An 18,893-nucleotide genomic window follows, 5' to 3' on the forward strand; every position below is an offset into this window, starting at 1 on the left:
ACTGTCTGTATGGCGGCCTGTGTTACTGCCCAACTTTCTTACTCCTGAACCAAAGTCATGTACAACCACCAATGATCTCAGATTATAATCTTGCAAAACAACACAAATTTTTCCAAAAACAATTACTAGATGTTGTTGTGTGAATGCATGTGCATGGCCGGAGGGGACCCTGAGGCTCTGTAACATTTTGGCACATGTTTCCGCGTGTGTCGAGTGAAAGTCATCAGCAGAATCACCTTTTCTTTAAAAATGACTTTTTCTACAAGAAGTAACACTCCAAATGGGGCAGGACAACCTAATTAAATCTGACCTAATCTGGAGCAGCAGTCTGCCATCCAGCTGTGTGTGTTTGTCTATGTGTGTTTGAAAGATAAACCCTTCCAAATTCCTGCTTGTTTTGTCCTTGGTTTTTTGTTTGTCTTTGAATTTAAACTTCTGGAGCAGAAGGCGCACACTGTAAACAAAATGATCCGAGCCAATGTCCACTCAGTCTGTTTCTTATGTACTGAAGGTAGAGACAGAAACTGAGATCCAAACTAAACAGATGTAGGATGCAATGGACAGGCAAAAACCCTTTCACTGTTCAGCTACAAAGACACTACTGCAAGCTGTGTGCTGATTGGATGATAATTGTTAGGTCTGGAAAGAGCGTGTCATCTCAGAAAGCAAGCTGTTATGAAAAATCATTTTAAAAACCTGACAATTACTTGCTGCAATCAACAATGAGATAAAGGGGGAGCAAAAGCACAAAAAACCTCAAGATAATTTACTCAGAAAGAGAATTTAAACAGCAAAGTCACAAGGCGGTGGAGGAAAAAAAAGAATGAGAACAGACTTACAACACCACCAGTTTTCCTGTGTTATTTACAGATGGTTGTAACTATCAAGCACAAGCTATTTTTCTCTCTGTTCCTGGTTCTTTTCTTCTCAACCCTTCTCCTTTACTTCTCTCTATCTCAGCGCATGACTTGGCTGGTGCAGCTGAGGCCCGACTCAATTGTGCAATTTCATACATGTTTACTTTACTGGCATTTTTTCTGAGCATATTTTCCCCTGAACATTTCCCCTCACATTATTCTGCATTTCCTCTACAACCCTATGCTGTCTTTAATCTCCCCTTTGTAAGGCTTTCTTGGCTTTAAGATCACAATGCAATAACGATGTAACTTTTTTTTTCTTTTTGGCCCATCATTTGCAGTTTTTTAATACATGCCAGAAAGTTCACTTTGGAAATTGATCAGGGCTTAAAGAAAAAGAAAGTAGCTCTCAACATAAACATTTAGACAACTGTCTTCTTCGGCATGAAAAACAGCTGGAAGTAAGTGGATCATGGGAGAGGAGGGAGGCAGCGGGCGCTGTGGGTCAGCGGTTTGTGTTGAGTGTAAGAAGGAAGAAGGCACAGAGAGCAATGACGAGGCAAGCTGCTCTTTGAGGGTAAAAGGGCAACGTGGCAAAGCTCCACATCAGACAGAGAAAAGTGGAAAGCTAAGGAGTCAGGGTGGCAGAGGAGAGGCAATTCTGGGACTTCTTGGGGATTTAAAGAGTAATAAAGTATGAAATCACAATACAATGATTTTTGCAGAAAAGTGCAGTTCAGACAACTAAATCTAAAGCAGCTGCTTGTAATAAAGACTCTAGAAAGTGTCAAATGTCTCCCTTGTACTTCACGCAGCTGAACCGTGGGACAGGCATTACACAGACGGACAGGTGCATAAAGTGAACACATCAGATAACCTTACATACAAGTACGATCATACAAATTATTGCAGAATAATTTTTGTCTGAAGGCACATTTGCTTTGGTCGACTCAGATTTTATATATATATTTATATAAAAAAGACTTGATTATTGATATAATTAGTCTATATTTTACATTTAAACACAAGTTCTATTAAAAAGAAATATTTATACTGGACAGTAGTAACTTGTCTGAACTGTGCTCTTATGATCAGCCACATAGATAATCACTTTCATAACAAGGCAAAGTTGGTCAGAGGTTTAACTCAATGGTGTGACTGTTAAAAGCCACAAAAATTGCATTTACTTTTGCTTTGAGTGTCTGTGATGTTTGCTAAGTGCTTCAGTCTCTCTGGCACACATTGTAAAATACAAGAAAAGTCAAATAGAGGTTTGATTACAGGATTATACAGCCTGTTGGAGCCATATAGGAAACCTCTGTTGCTGGTAGAAAAGGCATGCTTTGAATTTTTCTACATTAAACCGAAACCCTATTTTGGTCTACACGACGACACTGGAACCTGTTTTACTTCTACATTGTTCATAATATAGAAGTTACGTGCTTTACATAGTAGTGAAGGAGGGGAATGAAACAGTAACAGTAAATAAATATAAGTGAAATAACAGACACATCTAATTTTTTTATACTGTTGCACTCATTTATAATCTCATCTATTCATTTTCATAATATTTATTGATGTGATTGAAGTCTGTTTTAAATGTCATTTAATCTTCATCTAAACTGCTTTGGTGGCACTGAGAGGTTTTTTGGTTTGGCTTTTACGTAAATGTAAATAACATTCACAAAGGCATGTGGCATAAAATCCCACGAGGCTACATCAGTAAATTGAAACGAGACTCTAATTTGAATAAATGAAACAAGTACAGGACAAAATAAATACTTTTTTTCAATGATTTGCATGTAACTTTCTATGATAAAAGGATTTTAGAAAATGTTAAATATCTGAACAGAATGTCAAGTACAAATAGTCAAATTTCCAATATTAATAGGATTTTAAGTAATAACCCATATCAAAATTGTTGAATGGCTCATCATGCAACCTTGAAAGCCTGCAATGTCATATCAACATGATACTGAGCAGAGGTTTACTCCCAAAGGGCAAAGAGGGGAAGGAAAAGAGAAGATACAGTCTACTTGTTTTCAGAATAGTGAGTTTTAGAAGTACGAACAAGCTTTCATACTGAAACAATGGCTCGCGTCCACCCTGCTGTGCCCTCCCTGCTCCTCTCCCTCCCCATTCTCCGTCTTTCTATCTGCTTCTGAGCAGAAACACACGGCACATCCTGCTCAGCACAACGCACCAGCCAAAAGTTCACTTCCTGCTCCTCAGCGCTTCTCCTTCACACCAGCCCTATTCCCAGGACATGCATTAACAGCCTTTCATGCACTCAAATAGCACGGTGACACACAAACAGACAAGCAAATGCTTCCCCTTTCTATAGATACTCATCCCCTCCTACTGTTGTACACATTAATGCAATTAAGCACATTTCAAACAGTGCATGTCCCACAGAAATGAAAAGCATTATCTTGTTCTTCCCTCTCGCACAGATTTGAAGTGACAGTGGAAACATTTTGTGTTATTTTAGTGGTGCTGGCAAGGAAAAAGAATCCACACATTTTCATTTGAACCAGTGAATGAGAGAGAGTGAGATGTCTAAAATTCCCACAACTCACACCTGCCTAGCCCTGCATTTTTATCACATATGTACTTTTTTATGGACAAAGTTCATACTACCAGTGTTTCATTTAAGCTTTTTTTTTTTTTTGTCATAGAGCTAAATAACAGAGTCCCCAAACTTGAAGCACCAACAAAAGCAAGCCGGCTTCATGTGTGCTTGTCTGGATGAATGACCTTCGTCTGGCTCATGTCAAGAGTTCACAAACTTCTGTACAAAAGAGGCCAAACATTATGAGGCTAGTTTTCAAGCTACTGCTTGCTTGTTTAAGGAAGGGCTGATGACGCATCATGTCTTGTGGGCATGGATGTATTTCAAAACGTAACACTTGTCACTAAGATATTAATATATGGGTGATTAAACATCAATGCCATCATACATACTAAACTGTGGTTCTGTCGGTTACTACCAAAAATAAAATCTTAGCCTTATGTTACAATGATGGAATTGGTCAGACTAGCATAAGCCTCATTGAGGACGACACAACAGAGAAAGTATACCACTTAATTAATAAAAACAAAAAATGTTAATATCACATGTTTTCTCTCCACCATAAAACTGTAAAAAGTAATGTTCAAACACAGGGGGGAAAAACACAGGTTTAACACAGGACAACTGCCCTGTTAACAAAAAAAAGTGTGTATGTAAGTCTGTTAATATATTTGCGCTAAGGTTTACAGAAGCTTAGCATCCCCATGCTGGGTTCAGTCCTGAGGTAAGCACCAGTTTCACGTGTGCTGCTTTCAGTTCAAATTGAAAAGAAGTACAGAAACAAAAGTGACAATAAAACAACATGTTTGATTTGATCATATGCTACAAAAAGGAAGCTCTTAAATTATTGATACATTTGAAAAAAAAAATTTTTTAAAAAGTCAGGCACATTGTTTTTTGTTAAGCCTTTCAGATTCACTACGTCTATCACAGTGTATTTATGGCTTTAGACTTCACATTCACCCTCTGAGGTTGGCATTGGCACTATAGTGGTCAAACATTTCTTATCTAAATTAAGGACTAGTAAATATGGAAAAAGAAAAAAAAGGAAAAAAAAAACAAGTTCTTTGGAATAAAGATTTACAGACAAAAATGTGCCTTCAACCCGCAACTTTTAAGTGCTCTTTTGTTTCCTAATTGGAGGAACTACTGATCAGCCAACACAGAAAAATGCCATTCTCTGTTATTTTTTCATTTGATACCATTGGGGAAAGGAGGTGAGGCCACGAGACATTTGTTCGGCTGGGATATAATGTTTATAAGAGGATCAGAGGGGAGAGATGGCAGGCATGAAATGGGACATCATGCCGGCAAGCAGTGCAAATTGTCCAGGAGAAAGTGAGATTTCACAGGGATTACTGTTGCACAGCAGCTGGGGAGTGCTGTTCACTCGCTGGTTTCTAGGGAAGATTAACAAACTCCTTCGTATCGCTGACAGATTAGGAGCTTGCTGTGTATGGAGTGAGCATCCCTCCAGTTTGTGGAGTGCTTCAAAGACAAAGAGCTGAAAACAGCAATTGCTTTGGCCTGTCAACAGTAGCAGTGCTCCCAAACAACAGTGTAGAAAAGAGGGAGGTCAAATGAGAGGCTGGACAGTGGAGTTGAGCAGCATCCAATCAGGCCTATGACCGCTGTTGCATTGATATTAATGGAGTTAACAGTAAATGACAGATTTCTGTGTCACTTCTCCATCTGCTCAGCTGTTTCCATAACTGTAAATATAGCATAATGTCAGAGGCAACACCCATGCTTCGTCTAAACCATGAGTCGGAGCTGTACTCGTCATGAACAGGGATTAGTGTGTCATCAGCTGGGTATGTGCGATCGTGTCCCACTTATGAGATCACAGGGCCGTGCTTGCTGCATCTCAATAACAACTGAAAGCTAAGGGATGTTTTTCACACTCCAAAGGAAAGGAAGTTGCAAGCCGAATGTAAAGCCGATTAAGCTACCATTACTGTCACACAGTATGAGCCACAAACACGCAGGGGTAGTGGGGGCACTATTCAAAAATGTACTGTAAAAAAAATGTAAGTACTGAGGCCGTTGTTATCATTCAGTTGTTTCACATGATGAGGGAGAAGCCAGAGAACAAGATGCATGAAATGTCCAGTACCCCAAAATATGTAAAATTCAAATAAAACGAAGAACAAAAGATAAAGAAAATATACTCTCACTACTTTAAAGTCCAGATGAGTTGGCTTTTTCATATACTTAAAGTTTTGCTCAGGTCTGGACAACCTTGAATATTATCGATATGTGCTTTTTTTTACTTACAAAGGAGAAAAGTACACAGGTTTAGGGTCAGAATGCAAAGTTTCCTTGCAACATGTTTTCTTTGAATTTCATCATAATACAAAAATAAATAAAACAATTTGATTTTGGTTTTCAATTAGTCACTTTGGCTCAATGGCTGGAATACAAAAAATAAAAAAAAAACTAAAGAAAATGTTTCTTTGCACTCACTGTACATAAATACTGTATGTCTTTAAATGAGTGTCCTTGTCCTTGGTCACTTTAAAGCACAAAGCTCCTTTACGGAGGAGGATTTAAAGATACATTAGATGCATAGGAAGGCACTTAAAGTCTATACATTTTGGTGTACATAAGCAGACCAGCTCCCCGTGGCCTGAGTCTGAGGTGCAGAGAAAATACTGAGTTGAGGTGAATGGCTTTAGAATACTGCAAATTGTGTGTGCACACAGACCTACTGGTGATTGCCGTTTATACATGTCATATGTCTTAGCTGGGTGAGTAGCGGTCAATGGTGCGGGCTTCAGAGAGAGCCTGTGAAGCAGGTGGAAGCGGTTGTCCCAAGATGTCCATCTTGTCATGGGTGAGGCCCAGGTGTTCTGAGGCCAGTTTTGAAAGTGGGTAAAGGCTCTCCATAGCCTTGGCATCAGCCACCAGTTGCTGCTGTGCTTGGATGAGAAGCTCGTTGGCCTTTTCTTGCTTCAGCCCCAGGTGTTCTGCTGCGTATTTACTCAGGGGATAGATCCCCTCCGCAAAGTCCAACTTTAGTTTCCCATCTGTGGTCAGGCCCCCTCCATTCCCTCCACTGCTGTGCATCTTCATGTGGCTGATGAGGTTGCGCTGCTGGGCGAACTTTCCCCCACACACCTGACATTCATAAGGCTTTTCACCAGAGTGGATGCGCATATGCTCAGTGAGGCGGTACTGGCGTGTGAAGCGCATGCCGCAGGAGTCGCAGGCAAAAGGTTTAAGGCCCAGGTGGCTCCGCATGTGGCGCGTCATGGTACCACGCTGTGTGAACTTCTTGCCACAAATGCTGCAGGGGTAAGGCCGTGTCAGCCAGTGGGTCTTCTCATGTTGGCGCAAAGTGGCTGGATCTTTGTAGGACTTCTCACAGCTGGAACAGCGGTAAGGTCGAATCATCTCCCCTATGCTTCCTGAACTCAGTCCCTGATTGGACTTGGACTCCAGGTGGGACAGACTGTTAAGAGTGCTGCTGCTGTTGAGGCTTCCATAACCATTTGTGTTACCGCTCATGCTTTTAGTGCCGCTGTTATTGCTGTTTCCCATCTCCCCACCAGAGTTGCTGTACAGCTCCTCCTCTGTGTGTGTCTCCACATGTGCGTTGAGCTGCTCTGAGCTTGGGAAGCCTTTGTCACAGGGAATGCAGACATACAGATTATCCCCAAAGCTCTCTGGCTCATACGGCATGTGGAACCTCCCCATCGGTCCAGTAGGGGATGGACGGCCCTCGCTACTGCCTGTCTCCTCTGTGCCTGAGCCACTCTTGTCATCTGCTCCTTCGCTCTCCTCCCCCGGCTTGTGATGGTTATGATGCTGATCTCCATTTTCACCTCCTTCGTCTTCATCCTCATCCTCATCTTCATCTTCAGCTGTATATGTCATTGGCTCATGTTTTACCCAGCGGTAGATGTTGCCTATTTCTCTGCCTGCCTCTCCAACTTCTGTGGCCATATCAGGGCTGGTGGGGCATGGGTGGCGGTCTGTCCTCTGGGATCCTGAGCGATGCAGGTGAGGAAGGTGGGGGCCTAAAGGCTGGTTGAGATGTGGGAAAGGTGGAGGACTGAGAGGGCCAACCTGGTCAGCAGACTCCATTTTTTCAGATGAAAAAGCTCTCCCATTTGTCCCCTGCATGGGACTAATGCGTTCACTCAGTGTCCCATCCCGCTCCTCATCATTGTGACTGTTTGCCAGATGGATTTGAGAGGGTGTGAGCTGAGACTGGGAGGTGGGGCTTTTCTTGGAAAGATCAAGGCCAAAGCTGGGGGAGCAGTTCCTATCAGGGTGGGCTGAGTGCCCCAGCTGGGCAGGCAGAGCTGCTTGCAGTGGGAAAACCTGAGAGCTCTGGTTGGAAGTGGGAGCGTACAACTCCCCAGTATGAATGGCTAGCCGATGGGGAACTAGCTCCTCTAGTGATGGTGCCCTGGGTGCATTCAAAATTCCTCCTGGCGGACAAGACTGAATTACAGGAGTAGAAACCCTATACCTGCCACCAGTCCCTAAACCGATACTGCTGGGCCCCATCTTTGTGAATGGCAGAAATGCAGGACCTGGACGGGGAGGGTACTTTCCATTTCTTCTCAGCTTCTTCTTGCATAAAGCCACTAAATCAAGCAGCTGAAGGTAGCTGGCTGCTGCCAAGACGGCCCCTAGATTGGGCTCGGTGGGAGAAGTGGGGTCTCCCTCACTAAGGCGCCCTGTGTAGATGTAGTCCAGAATGACCCTGAAGACCCCAGGACTCACCATCTCGTGGTCGAGGTTGATAAGATTGTCATGGACCACCAATGACTTCAAGTAGAGGCTGCTGGCAGCCAGAATGTTCTTGTGAGCTCTGAAGAGGGCGTTCTGCACCACAATGATAACATCACACAGGAAGCCCTTGGTTCGCTGGCTGTTGAGCTGCAGGAGGAGATCCCTAGCATGACTTGGAACTTCCATGGCATCCAGCATTGTCTTCAGTCCACCACCTGCAACAACAAATATCTGTAAAATGTCATGTAGCAGTCAGCGTTTCAAGTCACAAAAGCCTAAAAAATTCATTATTTTCTGTACCCCTAAAACTGTATTGACAGATATTCTAAAATCAATCTGTAAATGGCATGGAATTTTTTTTTTAAATGACATAGGAAACTGATTTTTTTTATTTTATTTTTAATTTTTTTTTAGAAACAATGGAGCAGTTAAATGCATTTTAGTTTAAGCTTATAATAACAATAGTTTGATGTTGTCTTGTTTTTAACTAATTTTATTGCCTAATTCATAATTTAAATACTAAGAAATTAACAAACATTTAAATCCTAGACTCCCCCTGAAGGAACACAAGTAAAGTGCAGAACTGATGTGTGGGAAGTGCACAAGAGGGCCACTGGGTAACAGTGAACTTCTGCTAAAGGTGAGCAGTTGCAATGGTTTTCTCATTATCAGGAATTCAAGCCTTTGCATTCACTTCCTCTGCAGCGAGCAAAAAGAGATAGTTATTGAACCACTGGTATATATTTTGTAATTGGTGGTTTCCTGCTAAAGTATTCCAGTAGTGCAGTGCAGGGCTTTAAGCAAAGCAAGGGACAAATGATTCAATGATATGATAAACAGCAGGTATAAACCTGAGGGGGACTGACGCGTTCAAAGAAATAGTTAGGGCTCCAGCTTGCCTTTTTGTGCAGTCATTTAAGGAACACTGAGCATATTAGATGTCAGCATAGCTTTCAATACTTTATGCTTAAATAAGTTCCAGTTATTGCATTTACATACATACACACACACGTATACACATGCAAACATCAGCACGAATTGTTCCATCAAGCTTAAAATAAACTACATCAGCTGCATACATAAAACCCCATGTATTGTTCAAGTAGTGGCATCTGAGGACAGTTTACATACAAGACTAAACATCTCAAACTGTCCCTGAGGGCTTAATGTCACTGATGGGAAACAAGCAACTAAATAAATATCATGTCATCTGTCTGATCAGTCTTCCTGACACCAGCTCATTCACTTCTTGTTTATTTCATTCAGAGTGCAAATAGGGATGAGTATGTTTTTATTATTATTTCATGTGAACTGCTAAGGAACTCTGAAGAGTTGTTAATCTTGAGACTCTTCCACTGATAAATCTGTAGTATTAAAATTCAAGAGCATTTCTTAGTTTTGCAAATACATCAGGTTTAGAATAAAATGTCATCACTGATAAAGGAAAAATAGAAAGTCACAGCGGTGCCAATTTTGTGATGACACACTGGACAGTCATCAATACGTAAGGATAAAAGAACATCTTTTAAATACAAACATTTTAAAAGGAAGAATTTGTTTAATTCTGTTTTTTTAAAAAAAACTCCAGGCAACTTATTCACGTGTATGATTTGTGAGATATTTATAACTTAATATTAGATCATAAATATGCAAAATAAAAATAAGAGGACAGGTACAACATGTTTAGATTAGTTCACAGTCATGTCCCCAGCTGTCATTCTCAATTTTTTCCGCCTCTGTTTTTCTTTTTCTGTCTGGCTGTGATTACACAGGTCATATTTTAGTATAAATTTATTTGTCTGTCAGATTGTACGTGTTTAGAAATAAATGTAACATGACTTTCCATGCTTGTTGAACTTTAGTCTCCCCAGTGCTCATGCTTTCTGTCACTGGTTTCTCTGTGTTGCATGGTGACACATTGTGTGCTCACACAAATACAATCAGCATAATCTCGCCTGTATCTGCACCAAGCGATCCACTTCTGTTGCATCACAAAGCCAATCAGAAAAATTAAACCACCTCTGCATCTTGATTCATATTTATGATTTCAGCCTGTTTATTCACGCGCTATTTAAAATTAACCTGGAAAAAAACTCCATAAAAGAAGCAGCACCTGAAAATGTGCTGTGCATACAAATAAAGTGTTTCTGGTTATGTGATGTGGTAAAAACAGTCATACTGACTGTGGCTTTCCCATCAACACAATAAAAATAGCTATTGCTTTGATGTTTGAGCAATCTGAAAGGATACATCTTAACCTTCAAAACATATCTAGCCTCAATGTTTACTGTAACCTACTGAGAAAAGTGCAACACCACATTAGAATGTGTATCGTAAAACTAATGTTCTCCAGGGTAGTGTAAGCTCACTACATCCTGTTAGGAAGCTATCTATGATTGCAATAAGATTTAGTAACAGAGCATATCTTAAATCAGAACTGCAGAAAGTTCTTGGAATTCAAAGTCTACACAGCAGCTTGTTTTGTTGGTTTATGTTACAAATATATCCAATAATTTCTCAAGCTTGGACATACAGTGTTGTCGCCCAAGAGAAGCTTCCTCTGGGATGCATGGCTGTTTGAATCTTACAACCTTCTTTTTAATGACCTATCAACACACTGAGGGAGCTTTGATGATGGTGATGCAGTTCAGTATGATAGCATTTAGTTATTTGCATTAGATTAATATTCATTGGCCTAGAGTTTATTCTGTTTTGTCATGTTGTGGGCTGAGGTGAAGCAAGAGACTACATTTTTTTTTACCTCTACATACAGCCTCAGTCACATAAACACTCCAAACATCTGTTTAAAAGTTTGCGTTGACATTTTATTCTCCTTCATTTGAATTAGCCCCCCCACACTTGTACAGCCCTGCATATTTTACAGCCTTACTGACCATATTTAAAATCTACGAGGCATAGCTGCACCACAAAGCTCATACAAATTTGCACAATTTTTATCATTTATGTTAGTCTAAAAGTTTACATTTAAGTTTGAGCAATGACACAGACTGAGTTGCACTCAAGATGTTAACTTTTTGGTTTTTAGGTCAGGAAACATAAAGTCAGTTTCCTGTTTGATTGCTGAACTTGCGTATCTAAAAAATGATCACAAAATATTACAGAGTATGAATGCAGCATGCATGTCGTTGGAAACTGAGATAAGAAATTTTATTTTTAGGAAGAAAATCACATTATAGTAAGGTTAATATAATTAATACATAAATTAGAGTAGCAACAAGGAAGAATAAGTATTTTTAGGTTACAATAGTTTAATACTGGGCAGGTTTTATAGCAGGTCTTTGGACTTTTTTTAAATTATACTGACTGAGTCCTTTAATCACTAATGAGCAATTATTAATACATTAAATACGTACCTTTACTTGCTATTAAGATAATTTGCTTGTATCCTAATATATGAAGGAGTTCAATTTCGTTTTAAAATTCTAGTCTGTGCGTATCTAGTGTGTGAGTGATTCAGGTCGCGTCTCTCAGGCAAACAGAGAAGTGCTGCCCCTGTATGTCGCCGGGAGGACCCGTCCTCTTAGACTTCAATCTGTTTTGCTCTGCGCTTCAAATATTGTCCAGTTAACCGAATCACGAGTGAGCCCATCTCTCTGAAGTGCTGTGCCTCATCCCATCCTTTACCCCCGCTCTCTCTGACAAAAAGAAAACGCTTCAGATCACCTCCAAAAACGGGGGCCGTTTTCAGCTCGGTGCGCACTGAGGTGAAGCAGACATCTGTTTCTTAAACCAACTATTTTCTGTTTCAGACCTGTCACCAACATCGGGAAGCGCCTGTTACGTGCAGCTTTATAAAATCTTGGCTTGTTACAAAAGAAACAAGAAATGTGTTGTTCGCTTATTTACATTGCATCTTCCTTCTCCTAAATTAGCACTGACATTATTAGAATAGGTCTATCTCGTGATAATTTCGCTGTAACTTTAATTAGAAATAGCCGAATGAGCTCCTTAAAAACGTTTAATAAAATAAATCAAACTCGTGGATGAGATATTAAAAAACAGTGTTGTGCTCTAAACGTTTGAAATGATTTCCTGATTTTCTAAGCATCTAAAACTATATTTTAATCTGTCTAATCTAGAAGAAATTCACAAGTTATTAACTCTGCATACAAAATCATATAACAAAAATAAATATAAGGAACATGCTGTTTCAGTTTTCTCTAATTAATTGTGCATTAGAGAATGCATTAGTTCACATCAAATTTGCACCTGAATCAACGCGATTTAAATGTATTTTTTATTACTGTTACAGTTATTATTATTATTATTATTAATATTATTATTATTAAATTAAATAAAAACTCTTTTCGGTGTGCATTCGCTTTACGCTTCTGTGAATAAAGTAATTAATGTTCGTCCTTGCCCTATTCTTGTATGGGTGGCTCAGCTCTTACCTGCATGCCCGATGTCTTCTGCCATCCGATCTAAGTCTCCCTTAATGATCATCTCAGCAGCCTCTAGGAGTCATATCTGATGTTTCAGCGCTTAACTGCCAGCCTCCAAAAAACCATGCCAGTTTTCCGAGCGCGTCTGCCAGCTCTTTTTTTATGATTATTAATTGATATGATTTTTTTCTCGCTCCTTGGGTCCGTCCTCCCACCCACTTTCCTCCCTCTGTCTCTCTCGCTGCCCCTCCTCTCCCCTCTTTCTCATCCCCTCAAAAAAAAAGAAAGAAAAGAAAAAAAATACGTGCTTAGACCAGCATCATTTTCCTCCTCTTTTTTTCTTCGTCTCGTAATTTCCTTTGCTATTTTGGAGTCTGAGCAACAACGCTCACCGAGATGATAATGGAGCCTCTATGCGGCTAAGTGTTTTAGCGCCCCGTGTGATGTCAGTCTATAATAAAACTAAAAGGTAAAATCGAGGGCAGGAACTTCAAGTGACCCCGAAGTGAACTTCTCAACACATCGTCTTAAAGAGACAGGCAGCAGTTGACATACGTGAATGTTACACATTTCTAATCAATGCTTTGCGTCGGAAATCAATGACAAGATTTTATGTCAAAAACCTTTAAGAAATTAAACTTCTCCCTGCTCTGAAACTGCTCCAAGTTTAATTAAAGCTTGTCTTTAAACTCACAGTTACATAAAATCAAAACAACTGTTCTTGTGTGAGAAACAGATTTGTAAGTATTCAAAAACGTTTTGATTGAACGCCTTAAATAAATGAAACCTTTTAAATGAAAGCGTTTGTCGCCTCCTCCTCAGACCTCCCCTGTGAAAGTTTGCCCGCAAATGAGTCTTAAATGATCAATTAGCGAGGAGTGGAACTAAATGGATGCTTGAACATTTAAAGGCCCATTGAACACCTGCTGTCCCGTAAAATCAATCCGTCGTCACCTGGAATGGAGACTGAAAACTGGCCACTTTAAGGATCATACGGCCCTGGCTGCATTTCAGTAAAACGAGTCATAATATTTTTTATAACAGGCTATGTGTGCCATAGTGCAGAGCTCATTTTGAGAACTGGGGCAGTTAGTCTGTGATCTATCAAAATTTTGATTGCGTTTTAAAGGTTATAAACTTAATTTTCGTATTGTGTACGATTGTGATGTGTTGTGTCATTTTACTATAGGCCTACTCCTAATGTCGTTCGTGGTTTGTATGTGAGTATGGGTTTTTTTAAAAGAATAAACTATTAAAGAATTAATTAAAGTCAGTTGTCATGTTTTATTGACAGTATCTGTCAGTTCGAGCTACAACCATCGGGTCAAAACAAAACCCTTAAACTGAAGTTGGATAGAGTCGTCATTACAGCCCATTAATGATAACAAAATAAATAAATAAATGACGTGTTTTAAAAGGCGCTTATTCTGACACAACATGTCTCTGTGGATGCCATCCATGCCCTTTGCCGTATACCTTCTCTTACCTCGGACTCATGTCTGGTGCTGTGGCCGTGCGTCTCCTCTCCTTTTCGGCATTCCCTCCTCGAGATCTCCGCAGTTCCCTCCGAGTCCAGCTCAACCTCAGCGCCTCTCTTCCGCCTAATTTTGCTCTACTCCCTCTCCTGGTTTCCCTTCTTTCAGCTTCTTCCACACTCAGAATTTCTCACGTGTTAACAGGACTATCTGACACTTCAGGCTGTGTTGGGGTCCGATCGGACCAAAACACGCTGAAGGGTGAGATTCTACGCGCACAGCGACACCTAACGGCGGTGAGTCCCACAGGCCTGGTAAAAGAGAGACGTGTTGGACGATGTTATGAGGGTATTTACATAAATAAATAAAAAGAAAGAAAAACTGCTATAGAGCTCGTCTTATTGTGACAACAACTTACACAGGGAGGTTAGTGTCCAATTCTTTAAAGAAGAGGTGTTTTATTTCAAAATAGAAAAAAAAAATGCTGCAAATAAAGGTAAAGAGCATTAGTTCAAGTTCATTAACATATTGTTATTAAGATACTTTAGACTATTAAATGTGCAACAGTTGAGGACATAATTAGAAGTATTGCATCCAAGAATGAGTATGTGAAAGCCCTGAAATCAAGAAGAAATTGTTCTTTAATGCTGCAGTTGGTAGAGTTAAAGTTCATTTTAGATGATTTATATGCTGCAGAGTTTTGTGTTTGCTTTGTAAAGCCTTAACATGAACAGTAAATAATACTGTCAAATAAATGTAGAGTGAAAATAAAGTGTGAGAGGGAACATGTATAAATCAGCTGCACTTCTGTAATCAATTAAAGATGCCCTTTTGGCAAAATGTAGTATTTGCTATTTAAAACCACCGCTTTAAATTTAGTTTGATAATTCACATTGTTGAAGTCCCTGATAAAAAATGCACAGAAAAATTTGTCCTGCAGCTAATCGGCTTCAGTGTCTCTGAAAAAGCACATTTTAATTCAATCTGTACACTGTAGTTAACATGAGTCATCAACTTTCAGTAAACATTAACTAACTTATATTTAATCTGCAGCATCTGGATGGATCGGGTTAGGGAGGCCTCATATGCTCATAGCAATGCAAAGGTGTTTGAAGGCTTGAAGTTGATGGAACTAATTATCTGACCATCACTGTGTGAGACAGACAGTGGATGTGATCCAGAGAAACACTCCTTCACTCTGAGGCCAATTCATGTTTGTTTTGATCACAAAAGCAGCTGACAATCTCATAAAACATGCTGGGTCTCTTCCTCTTCAAATTATGGGAGTTCAAGGTGCTGGTGCTTCGTTGAAGTGATTTGATCCACCCAAACAGCCTGGAGAAGCTGAGGAAGGTATTGTCTCTCACTTCCATGTTCCCTTGATGAACTGATGATAACCTTGCAGACAGAGGTAGGCAATGTTGCATTGGGGATTAGATATCTTCTATCAAGGATGTGAGCCTTTCAATTCATGGTCTAAAATAGTTTGTACCAACGGAAATGCATAATGATGTATTATACTGCTTGTTAGGTCTTTTACATAGGTAACTTTCTTTTTGTCTTCATTTAGATGCATAAATTGACACAAATACTGTAGATGCACAGGTGCAGGTGCTAATGTTGCTTAAACCCTCTCACAGGCAATCCTCACCCGATTTCTGTCAGCAACATCCGGGAACAAATATGATTAAATGCAAAAAAAATGGTTCTGATATGATTAATAATGCATGCTCCCTGTATCTTGTATAATTAAAGAGTCGCCCACAGACTCATAAAGTCTCCATTTCAATTCCAGCTGGAGGGCTGTGTTGCATGCCTTACCCCCCCCCCTCACACACACATACACATACACACACACGCACACACACACTCCGTTTCCTGTCTGCCTCCTCATTGCTGACCGTCCAATAAAGGCAAAAATGCCCTTTTTTTTATAAACTATAATGCTATAGACATATTACCTCATTTGTGTTGTTTTTGGGTTGTCTCTGCGTAAAGCCATTGTCTTTCCAGGCTAGCTTTATCTCACTAATCAATCAGCCTCCCGAGGCTTGTGCTGGACATTAAATTTCAGGCTGTCAAAACACAATTTATTGTACCATAATCTGGTGCACAGCAAACCTGCACTGCTGAACTTTTGATGAACTGAAAAAGCCTCCAAAACTGCTGATTGTAAGCATTGATTCAATTAAAGCTGCTAGAGCTGAGCCCTAAACACAGCCCAGGGAGCCCATCATAGCGCCTGTGCAAGTCTGCTTTCCCAAAGATCGCTGCTCACTCAGGAACCAAAGTTGGAGATAAGGCGGCCTGAGCAGCTAAATCCCTTAACAGTCTGCTGTCACCCTCTAAATCACACACCTTTCCCACCATCTCTCCAAGTGTGAGGATTGCAGGTTTTACATGTGGCATATATCTTGTTGAATCTTGGTGAATGTGGAAACACAAAGAAGAGTTGAGTACTCTAAAAGACGGAGGCCAGCTATTTCAAACATCTGTGATCAGACATGTTGCAGGGTCACTATGTCTCAGTGGCCCAAACCACCTTGTTTCAATTGAAGTTTTTTGTGACGAATATTGCAGTCAACTTATGAATGCCCCATTTCTGGCAGCCAGCAGGACTGGACAACAGACAGGAGAGACGATAAGTCATTTTATCACCTTGAAACAGACGTTCTACACTTCTCTCAACCTTTAATAGCAGGCCTTTTGCTCAGTGTTCCTTCTTCCATTCATCAATCATCCCTTGTTACTTTCTTTCTTTCCAGGGGGACACGGCCACACATATCTCCAGATGATTGCTGTGACCGCCCCACCATACCAGACACACACCCCTCCAGCTTCAGATTCCCTTCACCACCAAAAATTGAACGGTAGGCTCAACATTTACACACAGACCTCTCTTAATTCATTGTAATGAGCAGTTTTGCGACAGCTTTAGTGCATAGGCGTGCAAGGCATGTCATTTGAATGAGTAGAGTTGTTATGTGCATTTGGTCGCTATTCTAGTTTGCCCATGTGGTGGTAAGAGACAATTATAATGCCATGATTAATGCCAGATTTTAAATAAAAATACTCAGCTTTGTTACAAACAAAGGCAAATGTGTATGAATGCAAAATAATCTTTGGTTTGTAGACAATTATACCATGAATTCCTCTTAACTTTATCAGAATGAGATTTAATGTGTAAAGTCCAATGAGTAGTCATTAAAATTTACATCATAAATATAGATCATGCAGTATAAAATGTAGAAATTATTTTATATATTGTTACATAAAAAAGAAAACACTTTTTATTTTGGGAAACATCCCTATTCACCTTCAAGTCAACATTAAGGGGAAAGATTTATTTCATATACAGTGAATCTGGAGCTATAGCTCGCACATATTTAGCTGAGCCAACCTCCAAACTGGATTTAGACATGATGCTTGAAAACATTTGAAAATGATGTGTGCTAATACTCATAATAGTGCTGTTTTTGTTTTAGAGTAAAGAAAAATAAACAAATTATACAATAACCAGGGTAAAAAAAAACATAATTTTTAGGTTGTTGTGCATTTATCAAAAAAACTGTAGAAGCTGACCAAACATTCTCATGCATTGAATGGCTGCACTCTGGAGATCTAACCAGAGAAACGTCCAGAGCTGATAGGGTTATCCAATTGTCATCAAGTTGTAGTTCAAGTTTCCATTTTTCTTCACTTTGGAATCAAGGAAAACCAAATGCTCCAGAATAGCTACATGGAGTTTATATTTATGCTGCCGTTGCTGCTCATTCTCACGAGAAAATGTGTTGTAGGTGTCCAAATGTGCAAAAATGTACTAGTGTAGATGTATATTCTGTAACTATATATTCTATACCGTATATTCTAAACCATTTGTTTTTTAACTCTATCCTTAACTATCATTTTATTTATATCCAAACTCTTACGACAACAAATGACAGCAAGGGGGTGGGGGGGGGGGGGTTGGACTCAGATTTGGCTCTTTTACCTGCAAGACTGATGACAAATTGACAAATTGACAGATTTCTAGATGAAAGCTCTAAATCCATAGAGTGTCAGGGGGGGCCGATTGGTTTAATTAGAATGTAAATTATGCAAATCATATGCTGTGGCTTTTCAAACCAATATAAGTGCACACCATCCCCAAATAAAATAATAATAAAAGCTAACTGATGTTCCATCTGTGCATTCAATGTAAATCATAACTCAGGCTGTTCCGGTGTCTGGGGTGTCCTGTGGCCCCACACCTTACTAAAAACATGACCCTGCTCTGTTTGTTTGTTTGTTTGTTTGTTTTTTTACTTCGTCACCTGTTCCTGTTTGCTCGATCTGATCAACCAGGTGGTCGCCAGTATTACTGTCGGTGTGCAGTCCATTTCCAGAACTTTCTTACATTTCTTAAGAATGCAGCTGATTTCTGGTACAAAACCTAAATTAAAATAAGCTGAAAAATGTTAATCTTGTGTATTAATAAATAGCATTGTACATAACACTGGCTAACAGAATTATGTTTATAAAACTGTTGATTCAAACCATATTAGGTACTGATTGCAACTCAAACACCTGTGAAGACATGAAATAGGAGGATATTTATTGATACTAAAACAGAGGAAGTCAGGCAACCTTGCTTGCCAGGTGTCTATGGCTGTGTTACAGTGCTGCATGTCCATGTGTGTGTTTGTGTGTTGGCTAATCCAGCGGGTGTCTGTGCAACACATGGTTGTCCGATGCATGGTCTCTGCTCCCTGGTCTCTCCTCATTAGCCTCACACAATGCATTCCCCTTCTCCTCACCTCCTCTACCGCTCGCCATCCACCACCCCCTCAGTACCTTC

General features: G+C 39.9%; 1 protein-coding gene across 2 annotated transcripts; it reads right to left on the minus strand.

Moving 5' to 3' along the window:
* Nucleotides 1-4,627: 4,627 nt before the first annotated feature.
* On the minus strand, nt 4,628-14,242 carry hic1 (hypermethylated in cancer 1). Of its 2 annotated transcripts, none has more exons than XM_041994848.1 (2): nt 14,068-14,242; nt 4,628-8,390 (listed from the first exon to the last, which is right to left on the minus strand). In XM_041994848.1, the coding sequence occupies exon 2, from the start codon at nt 8,371-8,373 to the stop codon at nt 6,172-6,174; it is 2,202 nt and encodes a 733-aa protein (XP_041850782.1). In that variant the 5' UTR covers nt 8,374-8,390; nt 14,068-14,242; the 3' UTR covers nt 4,628-6,171. The 2 variants fall into 2 exon arrangements, with proteins under 2 accessions (XP_041850782.1, XP_041850781.1); XM_041994847.1 differs by lacking the exon at nt 14,068-14,242 and adding an exon at nt 12,591-12,711.
* Nucleotides 14,243-18,893: the final 4,651 nt, after the last annotated feature.

Source organism: Melanotaenia boesemani, chromosome 9 (assembly GCF_017639745.1).
Source record: "Melanotaenia boesemani isolate fMelBoe1 chromosome 9, fMelBoe1.pri, whole genome shotgun sequence".
Lineage (NCBI taxonomy): Eukaryota > Metazoa > Chordata > Actinopteri > Atheriniformes > Melanotaeniidae > Melanotaenia > Melanotaenia boesemani.

Bases quoted from the DNA above. Each gene is read 5' to 3' on its own strand.
- hic1 (XM_041994847.1), bottom strand. From the start codon at position 12,642: ATGATCATTAAGGGAGACTTAGATCGGATGGCAGAAGACATCGGGCAT. The intron at 8,391-12,590 runs GTAAGAGCTGAG...TTGTTGTTGCAG, and splicing joins AGAAGACATCGGGCATGCAG to GTGGTGGACTGAAGACAATG.